General features: G+C 37.3%; 1 protein-coding gene across 13 annotated transcripts in view; it reads right to left on the reverse strand.

The window, feature by feature from the left end:
• The window catches only part of LOC124616783 (FK506-binding protein 5), a 215,240-nt gene that overhangs the window by 98,794 nt on the left and 89,075 nt on the right, over positions 1-27,371 (reverse strand). For 12 of the 13 annotated variants that reach the window (XM_047145194.1, XM_047145189.1, XM_047145187.1 and 9 more), the window contains one exon: positions 175-735. The exons of the other annotated variant lie outside the window; for it this stretch is intronic. In XM_047145194.1, the coding sequence (XP_047001150.1) occupies positions 175-735 (561 nt within the window). The remainder of the gene's footprint in view (positions 1-174; positions 736-27,371) is intronic. 13 annotated transcript variants of the gene reach the window in all.

Raw genomic sequence — 27,371 nt, forward strand, 5'->3', positions numbered from 1 at the left:
AAAGAAATACTTGTCATATGTAGTATCTTTACTAGCCTGTTGAAAAACCAGTTCTTTCAGCACAGGTTTGGATGAAAAAATGGTTAGTTTTAACATCTCAAAATGCCAGAAAAAGTTCACACTTGTTAGTTTTTGGCATAGCAGCAGTCAGTAAAACAGTCATTTTATTCCTACTTGTTGTTGTTGCTGCTGCTCCTCCTCCTCCTCCTGCTCAGATTGCTTCTGCTGCTCAGATTGCTTCTGCTGTTCCTGTTCCTCCTCAGCAGCAAGTGCTTCTTGAAGGCTGATTAGTGAAAGTGTCACTTTTCCACTTAGAACAACAGGAGGATCAGCACCTGCACTACCTGGGGCACCAGTTGGTTCAGCATGTGTCTCAGAATCTGACACAAGTAACTGTGAGTGAGATGGTAAATGTCCTTCCAACATAATGGATCGTGTTTCAGTTTCTACAGGTGCTGGAGTAGCACTCCGACTCCGTGACACTGAGCCAGGAAGTACTCCAAAATCTGGTGGTGGCACCGGTGTTCCAGGCCTGGACCAACGACCTCCACCTTCACAACTTGCTGTCACATCCATTCCTACAACAACAACCTGACCCTGCTGCTGTAATGGTTGTGACTGGCTCTCAATATCCGCTGAAAATTCTACCTTCTGCTTTGGCTTTGTCTCTGCTGGTTCCTCCTCAGTTTCATAACTGCTTGGTTCCACAGCTGGAGTGGACTGGTGAGTGTCAACCTGAAAATCATACATAAAGAACACTAAGAACTCTTGCAAAGGACTTAAGAAAATGAAATCTGTTCAAAGACTTCCAGAACATACGTAATTTTGCTTGGATGGTATGATGGAGCGAAATGTGGAGTAACTGCCACAAGTTTCACTGCTGTATATCTATTAGTTATTGTTCAGTGCTGTATTGAGTAGAACATTGCGTCACACAGTTTGCAAATTTTGAGATAGCAGAGTTAGAGGAGCAACACATCTGCATTAAATTTTGCTTGAAAACCAAGAAAACCTTTAGTGAGACACACCAAATGATGCAGGAAGCCTACAGTGATGAGTCTTTAAATCATACCCAGTGTTACAAATGGTTCACATGGTTTAAAAATGGCCAGACAGAAGTTAAAGATGACCCTCATTCAGGACAGTCTGCTACATCTACCAACGACACTCACGTCAGGAATGTCAAGGAAATTGAGCGTGCCAACTGAGGACTAACCATCTGAAAGACTGCAGAAGAATGTAACATTTCAGTTGGATCATGTTATGAAATCTTGACACAGCATCTTAGCATGCATCATGTTGCCACCAAGCTCATTCCACAGCTCATGCTTTGCCTCACAATCTGTGAAGAGCCTTTGGATCATGCAAATGAGAACCTGGCCTCTTTGGGCTTTTTTAATTTCCAAAGTTGAAAACCTCATTGTAATGATGAAGATTTGCAACAATACACAATTTTAAAAAAATAAAAAAAAAATTTGCAGATGGCACTTTGCACAGTCCAGAAAGAGGTGTACCAAGACTGCTTCCAGAAGCAGAAACAATATTGGGAGTGCTGTATCAATTATGGAGGAGAGTAGTTCGAAGGAGGCCATGCGCAATAAGTAAAACGTAAGCATAGAAAAATTTTGTCGCCAAAGTTCCGAAATTTTTTGAACAGACCTAGTACATCTTTGGTTTTGTGTCTTCCTTGTCATCTAGGTGTCTACACCCCCTCTCCTCTTCTGTCCAACCTCAACCCCCCTTCCCCCCCCCCCCCCCTCTCCCCCTCTCTCAGCAAAGGGCAAAGTACTAATTACAGGATGCCCCTCCCACACACACACACACACACACACACACACACACACACAAGGACTGGTGAATGTTCTCAATTACAATCCATCAATATCTTGAGAGAGTACAGTGGGGGGGGGAGGAGAGATGAGCAGTCACAACTACATATCATTAGCTCATATATATATAGAAGTATTTCTTGTCACTGAATTATTCCACCTAACTAGACCAAGTGGGTGATAATTGATTCCCCTATTGGTTATTGGGCATACAGTTGGAATTAAATGTCTAATGGATTACCAAAAAGTCACATATGCCTCAGTTCACTTAACAAACATCAAAGAATCTCTGGAACCAGGGAGAAGAAAGAAGCAATGGGAAAGAAGCAGACAACATTGCTCTCATTAAACTAACTACTGGAAGTAATTGAATGGGATAGATAAAAAATCTACTCACCAAGTGGCAGCAGAACACACATATAAAAGCAAGTTATAATTAGGCAAGCTTTCTAAGCTTGGGAAAGTCACCATTTCCTTCTCATCCCTTGTGGTAAGTCTCCCCTGACCCATGGTTGGGGGTAGACTTTCCCAAAAGCTTCCCCTTTTCCTGGACCTCTCAAGTCCTTTTCCTTCATCCCTCTTCCTTCCCCTTCAACCCTTCTGCCTGAAGAAGGTGTCAGTGGCTCTGCAAGATTGCCTAATTATAACCTTCTTTTATGTGTGTGTGTGTGTGTGTGTGTGTGTGTGTGTGTGTGTGTGTGTGTGTGTTTTCTGCCGCTGCTTGTTGAGTAGATTTTTGATCTATCCAATTACATTATTTTGTCAAAAATTGATTGTTTTCATTGTTATACCTACTGGAAGTGATGGCTGCATATGTTATAATTTTTTACAAGCATTAATTTATCAGTTATTGCTCCAGTTGTTAACTGGAGCCCAGTCAAACTGCCAACATGATCATGTTCAAATAACAGTGGAATAGTGAAATACCTCACTAGTACACAGGAGAAAACTAATTTTCACTCATATGTTGTGAGGAAGTTAGAAGTCTGAAGAGCTGATGGATGTTAGTGAGATAGTATTTTGACTTTGCATGGCTCAATCAACTATGAGGCATACACAGTTTTTCATTTAAATGGATGCTTTTGGTCTGGATCTAAATTAAAGAACTGGTCTTCTTATATCATAATACTTACTTCCTCATCTACATCTACATCCACACTAATCATTTATTTACATATTTGAAAATACAACTAATGTTACTTGATTCAGAAAGATAGAAATTTAAAGGATGAATTAAAGAGTGAATGCTACTAAAATTGAAAGTATTCATTCTGAATATAATAATTTCATAAACTGATAGTTGCTTTGTGTAGCTAATTTCACTGTCTGGACAAACAGCAAATCAGAATACATCTAATGATTTATTGATATATCCATGAGAGATTTGCTCACTGCATACTGTAGTTATTGGTTCATAACTACTTTTTTCCTAGCTGTCAGATAGCAAAAGGAGAGAGAAGATCTAATTTATCAGAATATTTCAACTGTGGAAGGGAGCAGAAATTGGGTGTACATTGAAATGAAAGCACAGTGCATTCTCATTCGTTATGAAATCCAATTATTTCTAGCACCTGCCTTATACTAATGAAGCAAACTGGGACGCAACTCTTACAGTTACTTTTTATTATCAGTTGTGTACACAGGTATAGCTATTTCATCTGAGAATATTTCTGGAATACAGAATCTGCCAGAAAAGTGTATACACTCTTTGTCAGGCTCTATCAAGATATCAACATTGTCATTGGATTTGAGTTATGAGTGCATTGTAGTATGGTCTTTGGCTCAACAGATGTTAGTACTTTCATCTTGGTATTGAGAAAACAAGATGGCTGGAGCACGCTTGACATTCGAGCAATGAAAATGTATTGTGAAGTGGTTTTTCAAGTTTTATAAAGCCGCTGAAGTGCAACATCAGTGGAGGTGGGGTTTTGAACCAGAACCACCAACCCACCTAAGGACTAAACACATCACTGACAAGTTTGAATTGCATGGAATGATTTGTGATATTCACAAAGGAAGGTCAGGAAGACAGCGTACAGCTACAAGTACTGCTTCATCAGCTCTCGTGTTGGAAACATTTGTTAATTCTCCACAGAAGTCTGCTACGCAATGTGCACTTGCAGTGGGGGTTAGCAATACAAGTGTCTTCGTAAAGTGGAAAGTTTGCATTCCACAATTACTGCACGCGATTAATGATGACGATCCTGATCGCCAAATGCAATTTTGCAAATGGTACCAGCAAATAGTAACTGATAATGAACAATTTGTGATGAAGGTAGTGTGGAGTGATGAGACACAATTTAAACTTAATGGAACCGTGAATCAGCATAAAAGTGTGTACTTGGCACCGGAAAATCCGCATGTTTATGTGGATAAAGTGGTCAATCTATCGGGGGTTCATGTGTAGTGTGGACTATCATCTAGGCTCTAGGGGCTTAGCAGGACCCTTTTTCTTTGATGCTAGTGTCACTGGAGAAGTGTACCTGGAAATGTTATGCACATCAATTTTGCCACGTATATGTGTGCTTTATGGGGCTGATGAACAGGTCTTCTACCAACAGGTTGGGGTGTCACCACACTACCACCTAGCTGTACGAGCTTTTGTGGATGACAATTTTCCAGGGCATTGGATTGGACAAAGACGGCCAATTGAGTTCCCTCCACGGTCGACAGATCTAACATCTATAGACTTTTACTTGGGAATTGTGAAAGATAACATCTATTGACATAAGCCATGCACATTGGAGGAACTTTGCCAGGAGATTACAGTGACACGTGCAGCAATCTCCACTGTAACATTGACTGACATAGTTGTGGTGACCGCTCGTCATTCTGCTATGTGTATAGCTGCCAACGGTGAACATTTTGAGCATTTAAAGTAACCATGTGCTAAACTGAAGGTTGTACAACATGTGTGATCAATTATTAAATGTAAAATAAACACATAAGTAACACTTTTCGTTCCTTAAAGTGTGTATACATTTTTCTGTCAGACACTATATATTTGGTCTCGCAATTTGTTACTGATTTCTAATTTGGCTGAGGCAATTATGAAAAGCTCACAGGAAATTTTGTAACATTTCTCAGGTGATACACTTTTGACTAATCCTGCAATCCCACACACTTCTGATGACATACACTGGCTACCATATGTAAGTTCCGATAGTTTTCTCTTTAAACTTTGGCTGTTCTTTATTGTCTAGTATACAATGTCTCATTACAGATCATCATAAACATTTACGAACTGAATTTAGTTCGGTAAATTCTTTAGAATGTATGTTATTATTTACTCATATTTATCTTCTTTTATTATGAACTAATATATATTCTCTAAAACTTTGTACAGTTCTGTCTCGTGTGGTCTCCAAATGAATGTCCCTTACACTGTCATTTCCCAAATTTAATTCAATGGCTTCATCATCCAGGTTTACAATCAGAGAATTAGTCCTCTTTGACTCAGTATCTAATTATTCAACAGCTTACAAATAGGGGGTCCAGACCCAAGTCCAGGACACCTTATCTTCATTCCTCCACGATCTCAACACCTTCTGTCCCTTCCACTTCACCTGGTCCTCCTCCACCCTTTGTGCAACCTTCCTAGATGTCAGTCTACTCCTCTCAGGTGGCTCCATCCACACCTCAGCTCCACCCACATCAAACACATCAATCACCAACAGTTCCCCCACTTTGACAGCCACCACCCCTTCCACACCAAAAAATCCCTTCCATACAGCCTGAACATCTGTGGCAGATGCATCTGCAGTGATGAGAATTCCCTCCCCTGATCCACAGCCACAGGGATCATACCTTGTGGAATACACAGATGCAAGACCTGCCCAATCCACTCACCCACCACCACTTACTCCAGTCTCGTCACAGGCTTATGCTGCCCCATCAGAGACCCGGCCATCTGTGAAGGCAGCCATGTTATATATCAGCTCTGCTGCAACCACTGTCCAACAATTTACATTGTTATGACAACCAACCAGTGTCGACTAGGATGAATGGCTACCACCAAACCGTTGCCAAAAACAATGTGGAGCAGCCAGTGGAACAACATGCAGCAGAGCGTAACATGTGTAATTTCAATGGCTACTTCAGAACCTGGACAATCTGGATCCTCCCACCACCAGCTTGTCTGAGATGCAGATGGGAGCTATCCTTACTGCATGTCCTTCACACCTGTAATCTCCGTGCCCTAAACCGAAGGTAACTCTCTGTCCCCCCACCCAAGAGCTGGTAGTTTACTAAGCATAACGTAGGGAGACAGAGGTAACTCACTGTCCCCCCACCCAAGAGCTGGTAGTTTACTAAGCATAACTTAGGGAGACAGGTGTGTGCATGTGAGTGATGTGCATGCGAGTGTGTGTGTGTGTGTGTGTGTGTGTGTGTGTGTGTGTGTGTGTGTGTGTGTGTGTGTGTATTTTTTTTCTTCACAATGACTTATGAGATTTTCGAGAGTATTGTGCCTAAAGTAGAAAATAGTGGTTTAATAGACTTCGAAAATCAGGACAGGTCAAATGAAACAGAAAGAAGCAATCAATTTGATTTAAAAAGTTTTCTTGTAAATTTCATGAAAGAAATCAAACAATCAGTTGATGACAATAAGACTTACTGGGATGAAAAAATTGATAACATTTTGTTGCAAGTCCAAGCAGTCAATACCCAAGTGGGTGATCTTTCGAACAGAGTTGGCAGTGTTGAGGAAAAAATTGAATCTCTGGAAGCAAAAGTAAATGAAACTGATGCTAAATTGAGTGATGAAATTAATACTGTAAAAAATGTGTTACTGGTAGATAGGGAAATTAATTTAATTGATTTTAATGAGATAAAAGGGGAAATTAAAAATTTGGATGAGAACACAAAAGTTTTAGTAAAAAATGTAGAACAAAAAACTGACAATCGTTTGGTTACTCTAGAAAAAAAAGTAGAATGCAATGATTTAGAAAACAAAAAATCTGTCAAAGAACTTAGCTAAAAAATTGAAAGTTTTGACATTGAATTTCAAAGCAAAAATCACAAAGTCAACACATGCAATCTTGTATCTAATATTCCAGTGAAGCACTTTTCAGTAGATGGACTCTTACACCCTGTTGATTTTATACAGTATTGTAAGGATTGTTTTTTACCTCACTCACCAGATGATATGAAAATTAAATTTGTGAAAAAATTCTTGGAAGGTGTAACACCTCCGATTTATGTATCCCGCTCGATCGGGATCTGATAGCAGCCCAAATAAATATTAATTAATGTGACCGTGTACCTAATGGGGCTGGCAATCGGATTTGACTGCTACGGAGTTGTTACATTCCATTTTGTCCTTCTCAAATGCTGTAATAATGAAATGTCCGGTGACAAGAAGAAACGCCAACACAGCTTCACTAATCAAGGACCTATATTCGTCTCAAAAATACAAGAAAAAGGAGACAGCCACTGCCTTCGTCATACATAATTAATTACAGCTAATCTCAGCACAGGCCTCTTCGTTATTCATTATTGTCACACGCAAATTCAATCACTGCAATCCAAATGATGCCGGCGCAGTAGACGCGAAACCAAACATATCGGCACAGAAATATCACTGATCACTCTAGTAATTATATTTCTTCACTTTCCCGTATTATTCTAACACAAAGGGGTTAAACCACGGCGATGGCCACTCCCTTTGTTGGTCAGCCTTGTATTACCGCAACAGGCCTCCACACGGCTCGGCCCGCAACCTGAGAACTGACTGCACTCTACACTCGCTCTCGCAACACGACACACTATCGATTGTTTGCCCTATCGACCTGTGCCGAGTGCAAACTTATAGTAAGGGCCTACGGACCCCTTACAAAGGGGAAGCTTTGACTTGGGCAAACCAGATTGTAACTGTGGGGATGACCTTTTCAGAATTTGAATCAAAATTTCTGGAAAATTTTTGGGATGATCTTAAACAAACTACAGTCAAAAGTGAATTTTTGAATGGGAGAAACTATAGAGAATCAGATGGGAGCATGAAACAATTTTCCAAAAGTGAACTTCAAAAACTTATTAATTTAACAAAACCTTTGGATGACTTGATCAAAATTGATACCTTATAGAGAAGATTGTCATCAGCAATGCAGTGATAACTTTCAAAAAAGGGAACAAAACAATTATCATGGTGTCAGTCAAAATTCAGAGAGATATAACAATTTTCAAAAGATGGACCATAATTTTCATCCAAAACAAGAACAACATTTTCGCGGAAATAATCAACAAAATAGAGAACACTTTAGGGATCAAAATCACATAAATTTTGCTAGAGATCAGTACAACAGAAACTACCAACAACCAGGTAATGTTTGGCATAGGAATGGGAACAGAAATGTTGATCAGAGACATTGGCAGAACCACAATCAGCAGTTCAAAGAGGAACCAGTTGTAATTCAGGAAATAAAAAACGAGTAGATACCCCCTTGAAGGTCCGCAAGGTTGAGGCAGAAGGTGAGCTTGATGAAAGGACCAATGGATGTGACTATCATAAATCCAAACATGACAGTTCCAAACCTAAGCTATCACATGAGGTTATTAGTTGTTACTTATTGAAGAAATTTCAAGAGGAAAATAATGATGATATTGATAAAGATAAAATTTTCAGTACACAAGAACATACAGTAGATAAAAGTAATTGTGATTCATTTAATTTGACAGAGTTTTACACTTGGGCAGAAAAGAACAACACTTTGTCAAATGATGTAATTTGTAGTAGTTCAGAGACGTGTGTGAATGAAAGAGAGAATGCATGCTGTGAGAATGAATGCATTGGTGAAAGGGATCTGGTAACTTTAGAAAGGGGAAATAATATTTTGGTGCATAATTTGAATGTGTATGAGCTGAATATGTATAATGATAATGATGTTGATGATAAAGTTGATAATGATGGTAATGGTATTGATGACAGTGTTGAGGAAAGGTGTTTCATTAGTTTAAATAGGGAGTTGATTATACACATGGTTGAAAATGGATTAAATAGTGAGAATATTATAGAAATTCCCAGGGATGTTACCAGGATGAATAAGGCTTGCAAGCAGGGTGTATGTGAAAGTGTGAATTTTGATGTTGTTGGTAAAGAATCTGACTACACAAATAATGATGACACATGTATAACTTCTAGTATAAGTGAAACTTTTACAGATACTAATGACACACACACACATTTCTTATGAATCTATGGCTGAACAGTGAAACTATTTCTTTTGACAAGAACTTTATAAAGATGCTTATTAATGTATGTGAAACTATATGTCCTGAGTGGTGGAAAAAGATGAAGGATAAGTACTTCAATAGTATACAATGTGATTTGGATGAAAATTCTTGGCTATTTGAGATAATAGAGAGTACTAATGACAATTTTGTATCTTGTGCAAATTTTATAACTGTGACAAATAATACATATAATGGTATACCATATAATTCTGATAAGTATAGGTTTGGGGAAATTGAAAGTGATTTATTACATGAGGATACAAGTTCTGAGAGAAGTGTTCAATTTTGCAGTCCTTATATAAAAGTTCAAATTGGGTCATGGATTGGTAAATGTTTAATTGATACAGGAAGTGAGATCTCGGGAATATCTGAAAGGTTAAGCAAGAAATTGAAAGTGGGGAAAGATTATGTTGAAATACCAGTTGTTGGGGTAAAGATAAAAGGTGCTACTGGGAAGAGCAGTAAATTGGTAAAAAGCCAAGCTTTAGTGACATTTTTAATTGAAGGCAAGTTGTTCACACATGGATGTTTTGTAATTCAGGAATTTAATGAGGATTTTTGTTTGAGTATGAATTGGATAGTGAAAGTAAATACAGCATTTAATTGGGTTGGAAGAAAACTTTTGATAGAAACTAGTGAAAGGGAATACATTCAGACAAATTTTGTGAACACACTTGGTGATCAGAGTAATGGAAATTTTGACAGTATCAATTTACTAAAAGAAAACAGATTGGAGAATATTGAAATTCATAGATTTGATACTGGTGAAGTTGAATTTGGGAATTTAGTAAACTTGAAAATTTCAGAAACACAAAATTTATCTGGGGAGCAAAAACAACAGTTAGAAAATCTGCTGTGGGAATACAGTGATGTTTTCAGTGACATACCTGGTAGGGTAAAGGGATATCTGTGTGAGCTTCAGGTAAAACCTCGTGAACCATTTTTCATAAAACCATACAGTATTGCAATATCAAAAAGACCTGCTGTTGAGAAAGAGCTGAAAAAGATGGAAGGGTGTAATATAATAGAAAGGAGTATCAGTGCATATAATAATCCTCTAGTAGTTGTTTCGAAAAAAGATGGTGGAGTAAGATTGGTTTTGGACTCTAGACACTTACAAAATTTTGTTCAGACAGACAGACCATCCTGAAAATATTGATGAGTTACTCTATAAATTTACAGATATAAAATATATGTCAAGTTTGGATCTAACTTCGGGTTTTCATCAGGTACCACTTTCGGTTAATTCTAGAAAATATACTGCTTTCTTGTACAATGGTAAGAGTTACCAATATTGTGTTGTGCCATTTGGGTTAAATTCTTCTGTTTCCGTATTTATAAGAGCTTTGGATCATGTACTGGGGTAAGAACTTGCAGTTAAACTGATAATTTATGTAGATGACATTTTGGTTACAGGGCAAAATTGGGAGGAACATTTTTCGATTTTGAAGTCAGTTTGTGAAAAACTTAGAAAAGGGGGGATGACACTGAAATTAGAGAAATGTAAATTTGCAGTTTCTGAATTAAAATTTTTGGGTCATGTTGTCACAGACAAGGGAATTTTGGCAGATCCAGAAAAAATTAAAGCAATTTCAGAAATTCCTATTCCTAAGACTAAAAAACAATTAAAGTCGTTCTTTGGGTTATGCGGTTATTACCGAAAACATATAAGCGATCAGAGTCTGAATGCACCATGTTTAAGCCAGTTACTTAAGAAAAACACTGTTTGGGTTTGGGATAAAAGTTGTCAGGAAGAGTTTGATAAAATTAAGCAAGAGTTGAGGAAGCAACACTTATTACACAGACCTGATTTTAATTTACCATTTTGTTTGAACACTGATAGCAGTAATTACGGGCTTGGAGCAGAGTTATTTCAAGAAAGAGTAGAGAATGGAGTAAAGATACATTGTACCATAGCATTTGCAAGCAGAATGTTGCTCAAGCATGAGAAAAATTATACAGTCACAGAGAAGGAACTTTTGGCAATTCATTGGGCTTTTACAAAATTTAGAATTTACCTTATTGGACATAAAACCACAGTATTTTTGGATCACAAAGCTTTGAGTTACTTACAAGAGTGCAAATTATACCACAGTAGATGGACCAGATGGGCAATATTTCTGCAACAGTTTGATTTTGAAATCAAGTACATAAAAGGTTCTGAGAATGTAGTAGCTGATTCACTTTCAAGGTTACCAATTGGGGGAGAAAAGGAGATTTTTGAACAAGAGGAGGAAAAGTAATTTATAATTAGATACTTGAAAGGGGTGGAAAATGAGAAAACAATTAGAGCTATGTGTAACCAAATTAGGAAAAATCAAAATTTAGATCAAAGTTGGAAATTAATCAAAGAATGTTTTGGCAAGAAGGGGTATGAGAAACTTGATAAATTTAAAAATTACATAAGGGGATTTTATTTCGAAGAACCGATGTAGATTCTGATAATTGGAAACTGTGTTGGCTGGAGGCAGATGCTGAAAAGCTGATCATTACATACATGAAAGTTTTGGTCATTGTGGGATACAGAAGTGCATTCAAAAGATACAAGAAAATGTTTATTTTTACAATATTGGAAAGAAGGTAAGAAAAGAATTGGCAACCTGTGACAAATGTCAGAGAGTTAAAGTGAGCAATCAAATGTGTGGTGGAGAGATGCAAAACATTACTCCGGAAAAACCTTTAGATCTTATCGCTGTGGACTTATATGGAATGCTACCAAAGAGTAAAGGTGGTCACTGTCACATATTTGTTATGGTAGATGTATTTCCAAAATTAATTAAACTATATCCAGTGAAAAAAGCTACTAACCATGAAATTATAATAAAAATTTAAAGAGATTATTTTGCACAGGTGGGTAAACCAAAAGCTATATTATCAGATAATGGTTCACAGTTCACCTCTAAAATTTAGAAAAAGTTTATTGAAAGATCAGAATTGAAGCATATACTTATATCTGTTTATTGTCCATCCACCAATCCTGCAGCAGATATATGAGGGAAATTGGGAGACTTTGCAGAACCTATTGTAGCCATAAACATCAACCTGGTTTGAGCAAATTCGAAATTTTGAAGATATTATGAATAGCCTACAACATAGTTCCACAGGATTTTCACAGTATGAGGTTATGTTTAATATCAGACCTCCAAATCTTATATCAGAACTTATTGAATTTCCTAAATGTACACCTTTAACTATGCAAGAGAGAGAAGATATTGTCAGGGAAGCTTTGAGGAAACAAGGGGAAAAGAGGAATAAAAGACATAACAATAGGGTAAAATTAACCACTTTCAAAATTGGGAATCTTGTTCTGGTAAAATCTCATGAAAAATCAAAAATATTAACTTCAGAAATTAAAAAATTCTTTGATATCTATATTGGGCCTTTTGAAGTCATAGAAAATCCACACCTTCATGCTTATCATTTGGTGTACCCTACGTCACAGAAATTATTTGGTCTCAGGAATGTTGTCTCTTTGAAAATGTATAAATAGAAATCATAATTTCAAAAATTTAAATAACCTATTTTCATCTCAAACAAAAGTCCTCCACTGGAATATGCTTGTTAGAATAAAACTACCTGTACAACGAAGTATATATATTTGCATGTATAAATTAATAATTTGAAGTCACATGTTAATTGAAACTGATGAAAAAACACTGTTGTAACAAAGAATGAGAGAAAGATTTATTTTTACTTTTTTTTTTTACAAAAAAAATTCTCCATAGTGAGCATTTCTGAATTTTTCTAATTTTTGGAAGTTAAGTCTTCCCTGTGGGTGAAGGCATGCATGTGAGGACATGCATGCAAAGTTATAAGTTTCAAAACCAATTTTAGATAAAGTCTCATGATATATGGGCAATTTATTGTTCTTTATACTGATGTTGTGGGGAGTGAAAGTACTCTTCACAAGAAAGTGACTTGTAGTAATATTGTAGTAGAGAGGCAAGTGTACATAAATAATTGTAAAAAATTTAGATAATACTGATGTATCTTTAGCTGCACTAAAAGAAAGAAAAGCATAAGAAAAATATATATATATAAAATTCAAAAAGAAAATCATAAGCAAAAAAAACATACAAAATAAAAAAAATATATAAAATTCAAAAAGAAAATCACAAGTAAAAAAATTATACAAAATAAAAAAACCATCAGTAAAAAAGATATAAAATTTAAAAAAATCAGAAGTAAAAATATATAAAAGGCAAATATATAGGAAAAAAACACTACACTATATATGTCCAGTATCATTTTTTATTGTACAATATGTAAGCAAAATGAAATTAACATTAATATGGGGAACAAAAAATTTAATTATGAGAACCAGTTGGCACAGTGTGACCAAAGAAGTGGTTGTAGATATCTTATTCTAGAAAATGAGTTTTACCTTACTATTATTTTCAATCTGTATGCTGTATTTTAGAATATTTCTCATGTATGTTTTATGCCATGTATATTTGTCATGTTAAATAATTTCTTTACTTGAATTTTTTGTGTATGAGATTGATGGGGAAGGATCATTGCAACAACAGCCAGTAACAAGTCCACAGATTCAAAGAGTCCAAATTTGGAAGAGGTTATCAGACTGCATCATTAATGTACTAATTGTGTAATACAGATCCATTACTGAGTGTGGTTGGGATTTTGTTGTATAGTTTCATAACAACAAAAGCCCTGGGGAGCAGTTGTAATGGATCTGGGAGATGTGTTATTTTCTACTGGATTTGTCGATACCAAATTGTAAACGTTTTCTTATATTTTTGTCAGAATTTTTTAAAATTGTAATTTGCCTTATTTTATGCTAATTTACTTATATTTTTGAGAGTGACAGCATATTGATTACTATTAGTAGATGTGACAAAGAATATCAAAGAGACTGATTACAAGTGGAAGATTGTGTGTTGTGTAAAATGTCTTTGACGCTGGAGTCGTCTTTGACTGTAGTCAGTTGGCAGTGAACATTTGGTGTGTGTGTTGATGGTAGAACAATGTGCAGGTTGCCGTTATAAATATTTGTTAGTGAACAGGAAAAAATGAATTATGTTACTACTTTTTTATATAAACTTTAAGAAGAAACCACATTCGAAGAAATGGTATTTGAAGCACAAAAAATGAGGCAAATGCATTGAACCAGGTCATTTCTGCAGCCGACGAAACTGCATTGTGGAATCATACTTCCACTAGACGACTGACGCCAAGACAAATATCGTCTTGTAAACATTACTCGGAAAAGGTACTGTCACGAAATATGCCAAATTTAAGTAAATAAAAATAGTGAGCATATTTCAAATGGCACCATGGACAGATTTGATATCTAAGCTGAGTTGACATCCAACACGTGTTCTGTCAGGGAGAGGTCTGAAAATATTGCTGGCCATGGGAGTAGCTCAAAATTCCGCACACAGTTCATAGAAACATGCTATGTGTGGGTGAATGTTGTCCTATTGAAAAATGGCACCACAATACTGTCATGTAAGAGGTAACACATGAGGACTCGGAATGTCCATGATGTACAGTTGTGCGATCAGAGTTCCCTCAATCATTACCAGCCATGACCTGAACTCATACGCAATGACTTCCTCAGTCCTTACCAGCCATGACCCGAAATCATACGCAATGACTTCCTAGACTATGGTGCCAGGAGTAACAGCACTGTGACTCTCCAAAGCACTGAAAAAAATGGGATTTCTCCCCAGGTTGCTGCCAAGTGTGGAACCAAGTGCTCCATCAGTGCACACAAAGCGATGCCACTCATCAGCAATCCATGCTTCCTGGTCATGGCACCAATCCACAAGCAGCTGTTTGTGTTGTGGTGTTAACAGCAGCCTATGCATGGGATGGTAATTCTCTACTCCTTCTGCTGCTAGTCTCTGACTAATGGTGTGGAATGACATAGAATGTTATGTTTTTGGATTGGCAGGTGGAGATGTGAAGGGGTCATGACTTGTTTGGTGTGCAATACGGTGAACCTCCCTTGTGCTGGTCGGAAATAGTCAAACGGAACCTAGATGTCAGGTATGCCTGTACTCATGTTGACTTGAGGTTCAACACTGAGTTACTGTCACATCCGAATGCCCAAAAAATCCTTATATCGCACGATTCGACCAGCCGGGCAAATGCAGACCCCCAATGATGCCCTTTCAAACCCTGTCAGGAGCTAATATAGTTGTTTCAGTTAAGTATGTGGCACCTCCCTGTCCTTCACAGAGATCACTCAGCATCTGACACTGTTTTACACCCTTCATATACCTTAACAGATAACAACACTAATGCACTTTGGAGGCTGTCGTACCAATCACATAGAATTGCAACTCTTATACTCTACATAACCCACCAATGGTGTGTATGTGTACAAAATGACATTGACATCTGACCTTGTCTTCTGGCTACTTCATTTTTTTGTCGGGCAGTGTATAACAGAAACATATGACATGAGTACAGATGGAATCACACGTGGAGAAAAAAACTGACTGGCAGAGGAAGAGTGAAAAATAATACAGTAAAGTCAGCAGATCTTGGGTTGTTCTGCTCACTTCTTCTTCAGTTTCCCATTCGATTATAGGTTTTGGTATTCTTGTTTCCTCCATTCTTCTTGCATGTCTGCAATAGTTAGGAATGGGAAAATCATGGATAGTGGTGACAATGCGATAGAAGGAAAACAGCTGGGATATCTGAAAGGGAGGTTATGCCAATGACAAAACTTAAATCTTCTCTTGAATGCAGAGTGGTTCCTGGATAATATGCAGATAAACGGACAGTTTGTTTTACATCATAATGTTTATCACAAATTTATTTATGGACCTAGCTGAATAACTACAGCATTGTTCCAGTTTTGGACAATTGGGTTTCTTTGCAAATATTCTGTGAAAATAATTTTGCAAGTTCCTTTTGTATCACTTTGTCTCCAGCGTTAACCACTTTTATTGAAAAACAAGTACTCTCCCTATCTTCATACTTTCCATGGTTATATACACATTTGGCATTGCTATTGAAATTTTATTACTTATCCCTATCAACTATGTGTGATTCCAATTCATTTTTTGAACTAAGCAGAAACTTATAGGATGCTTAGAAAAATTTTACTTATTTTTACTGAAATTTCCTCATTAAAGAGATCATTTTCACAACATAACAATAGCTCTGAAAATTTAATGTATCAGCTTGCAAGTATTCAACAGTGTCTCTTCAGTATTCCTCCATGTACTGTGGTCTTGAATATCCTCTTCTTGTGCACAGAGTCTTCTTATTACCAACTGTAGATTTTGGAGTCAAATAGTCATGGATTGTTCTGCTCACTTCTTCTTCAGTTTCCCATTCGATTATAGGTTTTGGTATTCTTGTTTCCTCCATTCTTCTTGCATGTCCATACCGCTAAAATTTCCTTTTATCTAACACATCACATATTCCTCTTTCCACTTCCAATTTCTTTAACACTTCAAAGTACCTTAATTGTTTTTTTCTTGATATTCATTCTGATCTCAAAAAAATCATCTCTAATACTTTCAGCTTATTAACAGGTTTCTGATTAGTTGTTCAGGTCTTTACTCCACACAAGACTATGTAATATTGACTTGAATCAGATTCTTTTGGTTCTGTTCATCACATTCCTGCTTCATAGCAATTAGTTGAGTATCCCAACGACCTTCTGCCCTTTACTAATTCTTTTATTTATTTCAATATCTGATCATCCCCCTTTTTCTAAAATAGTTCTCAGGTAGCAAATGTTACTGATCTTTCTGATTTTGTTCCCATGTGTATATATTTCATCTAGATTTTTGGTACAGTATTCTGATTTTTTGAAATTAATGTTCAGTTCTCAGGTTTTGCATTCTACTGCTATGTAATTTGCATCCTCCCCCTCTTGTGCTACGACAGCTTTGTCACCAGCAAATAGTAAATGGAGTACATATGTTCCATGTATAATGGCTAATCCCATTCTCCTACATTGTTCTAAGACTAACATGTATACGAATTTTAAATGATGATGTAATTTTCTGTGAAACTGTTCTACTGATTCTAACTTGGCATGTGTTATCTTTACATTTATTGTTTGATTTTAACTAAGGTTTCCTCTTATATTTGCTAAATATAATGCTTTCGAAAGTAGATTCCTTGAGACATTAGCCATATGCTTTTACTAAATCAATGAAAACTAAGTCAACATTTTTTTTATTTTTCTCTGTAGTTTTCAAAAATTAATCATAATGTCAAAACATGGTCTATACATAACCTATCAGCTGTGAAACCACATTGTTCTTATTGGGTTCTAAAATTAAGCTTCCATTTTGTTTTTTATTACTTCCATGAAAATTGTCTCCTCTTTCTTAAATATGGTAGTAATACAACATAACAACACAGGTTAATTTAGGTATTACATCCTCATGTTTTCCTTTTCTTTCCATTTTTTAAAATAATCATCTCATTTGTATCACAACTTTGCCATCACCATATTTCAAAATCTCCACACTGACACCATCTGATTCACATGATCTGCTGTGTTTTTTTCTGCATATTAGTTTAAGCAACTTGTTTTCTTGCTCTGAATATTCTTCTCAATTGTTATTTAATAATGTTCTGACTTATTCTTCCCAGTTTTTGGTGCCATTAGTTGGAGATTTGCTTGGAAATTGCCTCTTCACAGAGCCCTGTTAATTATGACCATTCTTCTTATGCGCTCCCAAAATGTAGCAAACTATTTGTAATGGCACATTGTTTTTCCCATGTTTCATTCTTTGTTAGTCCACCCCCAGTAGCTGAATGGTTAGCGTGACGGATTGTCAATCCTCTGGGACCGGGTTCAATTCCCGGCTGGGTCGGGGAATTTTCTCCACTCATGGACTGGGTGTTGTGCTGTCCTCATCATCATCCTATCATCCTCATCGATTGCAGGTCGCTGAAAGGGTGTCTAATTGAAAGACTGGCACCCGGCAAATGGTCTTCCCGACGGGGGGCCCTAGCCATACAATTTTTTTAAAAAAAAAAAAAAAAAAAATTCTCAGTTATTCTTATTTTTTCACCAGTTCCTTATTTCTTTTCTTTTTAGATTAATCTTATTTCTGCCACGTTGTCATTTAATGCTAGATTGAATGTATTTCTTTCTTTTTTCATTGCTATCTGTATCTCCTTTCCTATTATAAATGTCCTTAGTGAGGTGGTACATTGTTTTCATCTTGTTTTAATAGCTTCTTTCTCCAAAATGTGTTGTTCAATTACATTTCCTGCATACTTAAACTTTTTAGTTCTCTCAATTTAGCCATATTTAGTTTTCATTATCTTTGGAGGTTTCCTTAAAATCTGTCATGAAATTGGTTTTATCAAAGGAGATTTGTAAACCTACTTATTCAGCTTCTTCTTTCAACAATTCTGTCTGTCTAGTGGCTGTTTCCATCGAGTGTGAAAAAACAGCAAAGTCATTTGCAAATGCTAGACAGTCTATTTGCAAGTTCAGGGGTGGAAACCAAATCTAAGACTAAAATTACTGACCATTTTGATTACAAAAACTGATCTTAAGTGTTATGGACATGAAAAAAATAGACTGAATGCTGACTCAAATTTCTCATTAGGAAAGAAAGGTCAAAAGCATTTCTGTTAATCTGGCCTCCAATATCCTCATAGCAGGCCAACTCAAATATATTTATTGTTTTAATTACAATCAACATACGAAATATTAGAAAACTACATATAAGAATAACAAAAAGTAACCGGGAAAATCATTGAACTTTACACTGAGGTGACAGAAGGGATAGCGATATGAACATACACAGACAGCATTAGTATAGTGTACACAAGGTATAAAAGGATAGTGTGTTGGAGTTGTCATTGGTGCTTAGTCGATTCATGTGAAAAGGTTTCACACTTGATTATGGCCACACAACAGCAATTAACAGACTTTGAACATAGAATAGTAGCTGGAGCTAGATGCATGGGACATTCCATTTTGAAATTATTAGGGAATTCAATATTTCAAGATCCACAGTGTCATGAATGTGCTGACAATACTAAATTTCAGGCATTACTTCTCACCACAGACAACACAGTGGGCAGTGGCATTCAATTAACAACCGAGAGCAGCAGCATTTTGTGTAGAGTTCTCAGTGCTAACAGACAAGCAACACTGGGTGAGATAACCACAAAAATCAATGTGGGATGTACGATGACTGCATCTGTTAGAACAATGTGGCGAAATTTGGCGTTAATGGGCTATGTCAGCAGATGACAGACATCAGTGCCTTTGCTAACAGCACAACATTATCTGCAGTGCCTTTCCTGGGCTTGTGACCATATTGGTTGGACCCTTGATGATTGGAAAACCATGGCCTGATCAGATGAGTGCCAATTTCAGTTGGTAAGAGCTGATGGTAGGTTTGGAGTGTGGCGCAAACCCCATGAAGGTTGTTAACAAGGCACTGTGCAAGCTGGTGGTGGCTTCATAACAGTGTGGGCTGTCTGTGTTTACATGGAATGGACTGGGTCCTCTGCTCCAACAGAACTGATCATTGACTAGAAATGGTTATGTTCAGCTACTTGGAGACCTTTTGCAAACCATTCATGGACTTCATGTTCCCAAAAAATGATGGAATTTTTACAGATGACAATGTGCCGTGTCCCCAGGTCACAATTGTTCATTATTGGTTTGAAGAATTGGATATTCAAGCAAAGCATTTGGCCATCCAGATTGCCTGACATGGATGCCATCCAACATTTACAGGGCATACTCGAGAGGTCAGTTCATGCATAATCCTACACCAGTAACACTTTTGCAGTTGTGGGTGGCTTTAGAGGTAACACAGCATAATATTTCTGCAGGGGACTTCTGACAACTTGTTGAGTCCATGCCATGACAAGCTGCTGTTCTAGATTGGCCATATGGAGGTGCGGAAAGTCATCCAGCCCCATCCTTTTTTTCAGGCTTACTTTATTTTTGCTTCTCTGAAAAAATGTTGTTTGTTGTTTTGCTTATCAACTGCTTTCTCTTGTCCATCTTTAATTTTCTGTACTTCTTGATCCCTATCTTTCTATGCGCTCTACAACACTGCTTGGGCCACACTACCTCCCACCAACCCCTTTCTGTTTATTTCTTCTTTTAAAAAGTTGTTTGCATCAACCAGAAATCTGTCAATCTTTTCTCTTTTTCTTCCCATCGCATTTCATTTTTTTCACTATCTGTTCGCCGTATTCAATATTTATTGTTTCCTTTAAAACAAACTCTTCAAACTTGCTTGCAACATTTTTTTTCTTTTTATGTTCTTCTTGGTTCTTCAGCCACTCTCTTCTCATCTTCACGGTACTGTTTATATCTGACATAATCTGTGCACACCAAATGAAGAAGTTCCTGAGTGATAATTACAAACTGAGTCTTCCCATCAAACACATTTACCACAGCATCTCTTCTAGTCAAATGAGAATCCACTGCTGCTGCTTCACAAATATCTGCACTGTCTTCATTCATGATCCCCCTGACAATGAGAATCCCATTTCTACAACTGCACTACCATGCAAAAGCGCAAGTGCAGCCTTCATAATTTTCTTGAGAGGTATATGACTTCTCAAAAAACTCATTCCAGTACACATCCACTGGGTTCTTGTCACTACCTGATTTTTTTTTCTTCTTACGTAAATAGCTTTCATTCATCAACTATATCACCTTCACTGTATTCAACAGGAACTGCAGCTATATTTCACTCTGCTTTCATTTAATCGTCCTTCACGCTCTTTGCAGGATGCAAATAACAAAAATACCACAACACAGGACTATCCAAAGATGACTTTTCCAAACTGTACTAGTGTGAAAATAGCATTTCCTAGGTTCCATGGAAATATAATACATTTCTTATGCACTTAGCTTCTTAAGACATTCACTTCTCCTAGTGTTGAACACTATGTTTTTCAATGTCAAGTAATGCTTATTACAAAATACCCCCAGAATAAATGGAGCAGCATTAACATAAAATCGATTCATGAGTGTTCTAACAAGGTTTGTGAGCTCATTATAGACTAGATGCATTAAAGAGTCTATCTTCTCAAACAAACCAGTGAATCTTGAGTGTGTATGAGCAGTTTCACATGCAAACATAATATCTGCATTGATAGTCTTTTAATAGTTTAGCAATATTCTTCTACTCCAAAGAACTTGTCAAGGTGCTTTTGTGCTAGGATATGAACTGAAGAAAGTATTTTTCAGCAGCTAACTGTTGTTCTAAAAGTCCCTCTAGGTGGAAGTCATCTAGAAGAAATAGGTCTCATAAAACAATGACCCAGAAGTTTCATATCTGATTGTATTTTTTCAAAATCTTCCCAATGAAATTTTTGGTCATCAAAAAATTATAGAGAAACATCATGTCTGAAGCATTTTCATCAAAATCTTGTAATTCCTTGTGGAATGATTTTGGATTATGTGTATGTTAGATGTGTCATCATCAATCAAGTGTTTTCTTCCTAACAGGATCAGAGACCCATTAATAAGACGATTCACAATTTTTGTTAACATTGGGTCCATCACAACCCATCACCACGGATCCATTACAACCCATCACTGTAGCTTCAAATGAGAAAGCTGGACATCATCCAATGCACTTTTAACTTGCAGTGTGAATGTGGCTTTACCAATGATGAAAATCCGTAAATGTCATAGCATATCAAAAGCATTTGTTTGGAATCAGACCATTACAGTTTGAAGCTCATTCTCTGTAGGTGCATTCACAGTTTCATCAAAACAAAGAGACAAATCTGCTCCTCCAATTTCACCCACTAACTGCTTTTTAAAATATTGAGTTAATACATAAATACTAAATATCTTGCCGTCAACCATGAAAGAATAAACTTAAAAGGCACACTTCCAGGGAACATTGCCTCAAAAGAATCTTCAACATCTTCAAAAACTGATTGAACACCAAAGTTCCCTCTAGTCATTTTCAAACACCAGATTAACTATGCCCCTAAAGTGGTTTGTCTAGCAGAATAATCATGAATTGAAGGTGTAGCTCCAAGAGATGAAATCATGCCATCATTGGTACATTCACAACGAGCTGAAGACAAATGTAGCTGTGAAGAACTCAGTTTCACTTTACATTATTCTCTGTGCTTCCACGTACAAGCATCCTGGTGTACAGAGCTAAGGCCAGTAGTAATTTTGGTGACTTCAATAAGAATATGACTAAACTGACAGATATACTTAACTTGGGATTTTGGAGGAATTCAGAATTCATAGAAAAGTGAGGGAAATCATAAAACAATCCATGAAAGAAACCTCTGAGCCCTTTGAAATAAAGACAGGGATCAGGCAACAAGAAGACTGATTATCCCCAGTTCTCTTGAACATCGGCATGGAGGAAATAATGAAAACTAACGGGGGAGCTCTGAAGTTGGAAGAATATGTGGAACACACCTTGGGGAGAAAGGAAACATCTCGGAAATCTAATGTTTAGCTTTTACTAATGCCTTTGCTCTTTTAGGCAGAAACCAATAGGATGTACAAAGAATGCAAGAGATCTTGCATAAAACTGCTGGAAAAGCAAGTCTCAAAATCCTATATGAAAAGACAATACAATGTAACTGGATGGATAAAAAATCCACTTGCCAAGTGGCAGCAGGAGAACACACATACAAAGGTATTTAGATGTGTAAACTTCTAGAGCCAATGGCTCCTTCTGGTAGGAAGTTGAAGGAGAGGGAAGAGGCGAAAGGAAAATGACTGGTGAAGTTTAGGAATCACATAGAATTCAGAAAAGTCACCCAGAACGCCAAGCCAGGGAGACTTACCAGACAGAATGAGAAGGAAAGACTGATTATTGGGGACTGCACTGGGTAATACTGCATTGCATTTGTCAGGGGGTAGGGGTAGGTAGGGAGCGGGGGGAATAGACAGGTCAGAAAATGAAAGATGTAGAAAACAAAGCGAGTGAAGAAGAGAATAGTTACTGTGAAGAAATGCTGAGACTGAAGAAATTAACATAAATTAAGACCAGGTGGATGGCAAGAACCAAGGCCCTGCTGTAACAGCAGTTCCCACCTGTGGATTGGGAGTTCTGAGAAACTGGAGTCTGTGGGAATAATCGAGATGGCAAGTGCCATGAAACAGGCACAGAGATCATGTCTATGCCTATGCCCAGTCACCCTGACAACTTGGTGGTAGCCATACTGATGTAAAAGGCCAAACAGTGTTTACATAACGGCTGGTATATGGCGTGTCATTTCACAGATGACTCTCCCTTTGACAGTATATGTTTTGCCAAATACAGGACTGGTATAGGTGGCGGTAGTAGGGTGCATAGGGCAAGTCTTAAAGCAGGGATGTGCACTGGAGTAGGAGACATAGGGTAAGGGAGTGGGCACAGAAGGAGCAAAGGATCTGTCAAGGATATTGCGGAGACTGGCAGCATGACAAAAAGCTGTTATAGGTGTGGTGGGCAAAATGTCAACAGAATGGACTTCATTTCAGAGCACGATTTTAGGAAGTCACAGCCTCAGGAATTACATTTTACCTGGAAGAACCAGAATATTTCAGGAATTTCATAAAATCTCAGAGACTTCTGTGCTTTTAATTTAGCACTGAAATTCAATTTTAAGTGAGTTTTATAAATCACACCTTTTGAAATACTTAATAATCGAAAGCATGTAACTATACAAATATTATTACAGATAAATTATCATTGTTTAGAAACTGCAGTTAAACAACTGCTTATGGCTACTATATATCAGCTGTCTGAGACGAAAGAAAAGTTATGAGGTGTACTCCTAAGCAGTTTTTTTGGAGGATTCAGCACTACCAGGACACAATGTGATGCCCCGGGAAATCTGCTTTTGAACTGGGATGGTGGGGTAATTACATCCAGCGAAGGCTGAAGTGGTAATGGCGGTGAATTGTGATAAAGAGTCTGCATCTGAACAAATATATTAGCCTCTAATGCCACGGCTGTATGGGAGAAACGTCCAGCATGGAAAGGATGGGAACTGTCAAAATGTAAATACTGTAGTTTGTTAGTATGCTTAATGTGATTAGAAGCGAGGATGAAATCAATGTCAAGGAATGGCATGAGATTTGGATTACATGTGAAGGAAATTAGGTCTTCACCAAAGCAGCACGATTAAATGCAGATGTAGGCCTGAAAGTGAGACCCATGGATAACAGATGTAATTCAGGATGAGGCAGTACCTTAGATGAGAGATTGAGATCACTGTACTGTTGTGACTTGTTCTTGTGACCATAACTTCTATTGGTCTGTGAGGCTGATGAAGGCTGGTTTGTAAGAGAGAAGTGGTGGTTGAGGATGTGGCTGTTTAAGAAGCTGCAGAGGGATAGAAAGGGAAACACCACTGTTGAGGTAGCTTAGGAGAAGGCTTGATAGCTGCTTGAGGTGAAGTCTGTCTTGCTGATGCAGTTTGAAGTTGGCTTGGTGGATGACACCATCCAAGGAAACATAAGGGGCAGGCAACAGCAGGATTTTGTAGAAGGAGAGAAGTTGGATGGAGTGGAAATCGACAGATAAGGCATATATGTCACATATTAGCTGCGTAAGTGCAAAAGACTGCTGTATTTGAAACTATAAAAGAGGCTTGTGTAGAATAGGATGAAATCCAGAAACAGCGACCTTCAGTGTTAAGCATTTGGGAGTAACTCCCAGGGACAAGCAGGTTTCAAGAAACAGAATGTTGAACATTTGTTTTAATAGTGCAAAAGCATGTTTTCAAAAGGAACAAATGTAATATGTGATCTACATGAATATTCTGCAAATCACATTTAAAAGCCTGGCACAAAGTTAGTCAAACCATCTTCACAATAATTCTCTGTTATTCCAATCTTGTACAGCACTTGGAGAAAATGAACACCTATATCTTTCCGTGCGAGCTCTGATTTCCCTTGTTTTATTATGATTATTTCACCCTGTGTAGTTCAGTGTCAACAAAATATTTTCACATTCAGAAGTGAAGGCTGGTGTTTGAAATTTCATGAGAAGATTCTGCCGCAGCAAAAAATGCCATTGTTTTAATAATGTCCATCCCAAATCCTGTATAATTTCAGTGACACTCTCTCCCCTATTTCAAGATAATATCAAATGTGCCGTCCTTCTTTGAACTTTTGCGATGTATTCTGTTCATCCTAACTGGTAAGGATCCCAAACCGTAGAGCAGTATTCTAAAAGAGGACAAATAATCATAGTGTAGGCAGTCTCTTCAGCAGATCTGTTAGATTTTCTAAGTGTTCTGCCAATAAAACGCAGTCTTTGGTTAGTCATCCCCACATTTTCTGTGTGTTTCTTCCAACTTATGTTCTTTGTAATTGTAATTCCTAGATATTTAGTTGAATTTACAGTCTTTAGATTTGACTGATTTATCATGTAACCAATGTTTAATGGAGTCCCTTTAGCACTCATGTGTATGACCTCACACAGATATCTTTTCTAAATCATTTTACAATTTGTTTTGATCATCTGATCACTTAACTAGTTGATAAATGACAGTATCATCTGCAAACAACCTAAGACGGCTGCTCGGATTGCCTCCTAAATCATTTATATAGCACTTGGGGATGCAAGAAATCACTTCTGTTTTACTCGATGACTTTCTGTCATATTACGAAGGATCAAAAAAACTAAAAGCAAGTGAAGAAAGACGAACTCTGAACTCTGCAGGTGGGAACTGGTGTTACAATATGTCCTTAGTCCTTGCAACCCACCTGCCTTAATTTACATTACTTTCTTTGGTCTCAGCATTTCTTAACCGTAACTATTCCTTTCTTCACTCTCCTTTAATGTTCTATATCTTTCATGTTCTGACCTGAATATTACCACCTCTATCACATGCAATGCACTTAGCTTTCTGCTTTTATTAAATCATGCATGGTGTTTTGGCAGTAATCTCTGTCTTTCATATAACCGTATTGTCCACCTTTAAGCTATAATCCACCTTTAAGCTATCAGGTTTTCAAATCTTGCCCGGCACAGTGCCCAACAATCAGTCTTTCCTCCTCATTCCATCCAAAATGTCTCCCCTGATTTGGAGTTCTGGGTAACTTTCGAAATCTTCCCATTTCCTAAACATCACAAGTCCTCTTCCTTAAACTTCAACCCTTCTGCCAGAAGAAGGGCCCTAAAGCTTGCAAATTTCATTATCTTTGCATGGGTTTGATCCCGCTGTCATTTGGTAGGTAGAACTTTTATCTATCCAATTACACAATATTTTCAAAAATTGGTTATTTTCATTGATGTACTACCCCGTGTGGCCATCCCCTTGTCAGTCTTTATGGTCGTCTATCTTGTTCAAACTGTCATCCTTTTTCAACCTTATGTGCTAGTCCATTTGTTTATTTATCTGTACCACCTATATTAATCAACATCTTTCCCCTGCATCTTTTCTAATATTGATTTCTGTGCATGTAAATGGGTCCATTGCTATTTCAGAATTTGCACTTTGGGTATGGTTTAATACACTGCAGGGCCTTCTCCCAATCATATTTATTTGCAAATTTGGCAGCAGTTTTCTTTCCCACCTTCCACTTAGGGCTTGCTTGTATGCAATTATTTCACTTTTTTTGGGTATTTGTTTTTTGCCAAACCTCTGTGATCGACTTTTACTATTGTCTCCTGCATTACTTTATTTTCCGAGCACAGTACATTAATTTTTCCCCAATGACTTCCTCTTTCTGTTTGCCCTGTTTTTAATTTTTTTCTTGTTTCACGACTTTTCTAACAGAGTTTTTTACCATCATAATTTTTTCATACCATACAGGCTACTTATCCGGCAAGAAATTCTCACCCACTCATTACCCCTTGCTCACCTTGGTCTGTTCTCACAATTTTCATACAAATTTTTCTGTTCTTTCTCCTTGCTTTTCTTCAATTTTTCTATCTTTTTCCAATCCCTGCTGCTTTTTTTCTGCCACTCCTACAATCTCTAACACTCCAAACCCTCCTCTCTTGTGATGATGTATCCCATAACATATTACATTTGTTCCTTTTTAAAACATGCTTTTGCACTATCAAAACAAAGCTCAACATTTTGTTTCTTGAAACCTGCTTGTCCCTGGGAGTTACTCCCAAATGCCTAGCACTGAAGGTCCCTGTTTCTGGATTTAATCCTACTCTACACCAACCTCTTTTATAGTTTCAAATACAGCAATCTTTTGCACTTACCCAGGTAATCTGTGACCTCTATGCCTCATCTGACTATTTCCACTTCAACACACTTCTCTCCTCCTATAAAATCCAGCTGTTATCTGCCCCTCATGCTTCCTTGGATGGTATCATCCACCCAGCCAACTTCAAACTGCAACAACATGACAGACTTCACCTCAAATAGCTATACAACCTTCTCCAAAGC

The sequence above is a fragment of the Schistocerca americana genome, chromosome 5 (genome assembly GCF_021461395.2).
Source record: "Schistocerca americana isolate TAMUIC-IGC-003095 chromosome 5, iqSchAmer2.1, whole genome shotgun sequence".
NCBI lineage: Eukaryota > Metazoa > Arthropoda > Insecta > Orthoptera > Acrididae > Schistocerca > Schistocerca americana.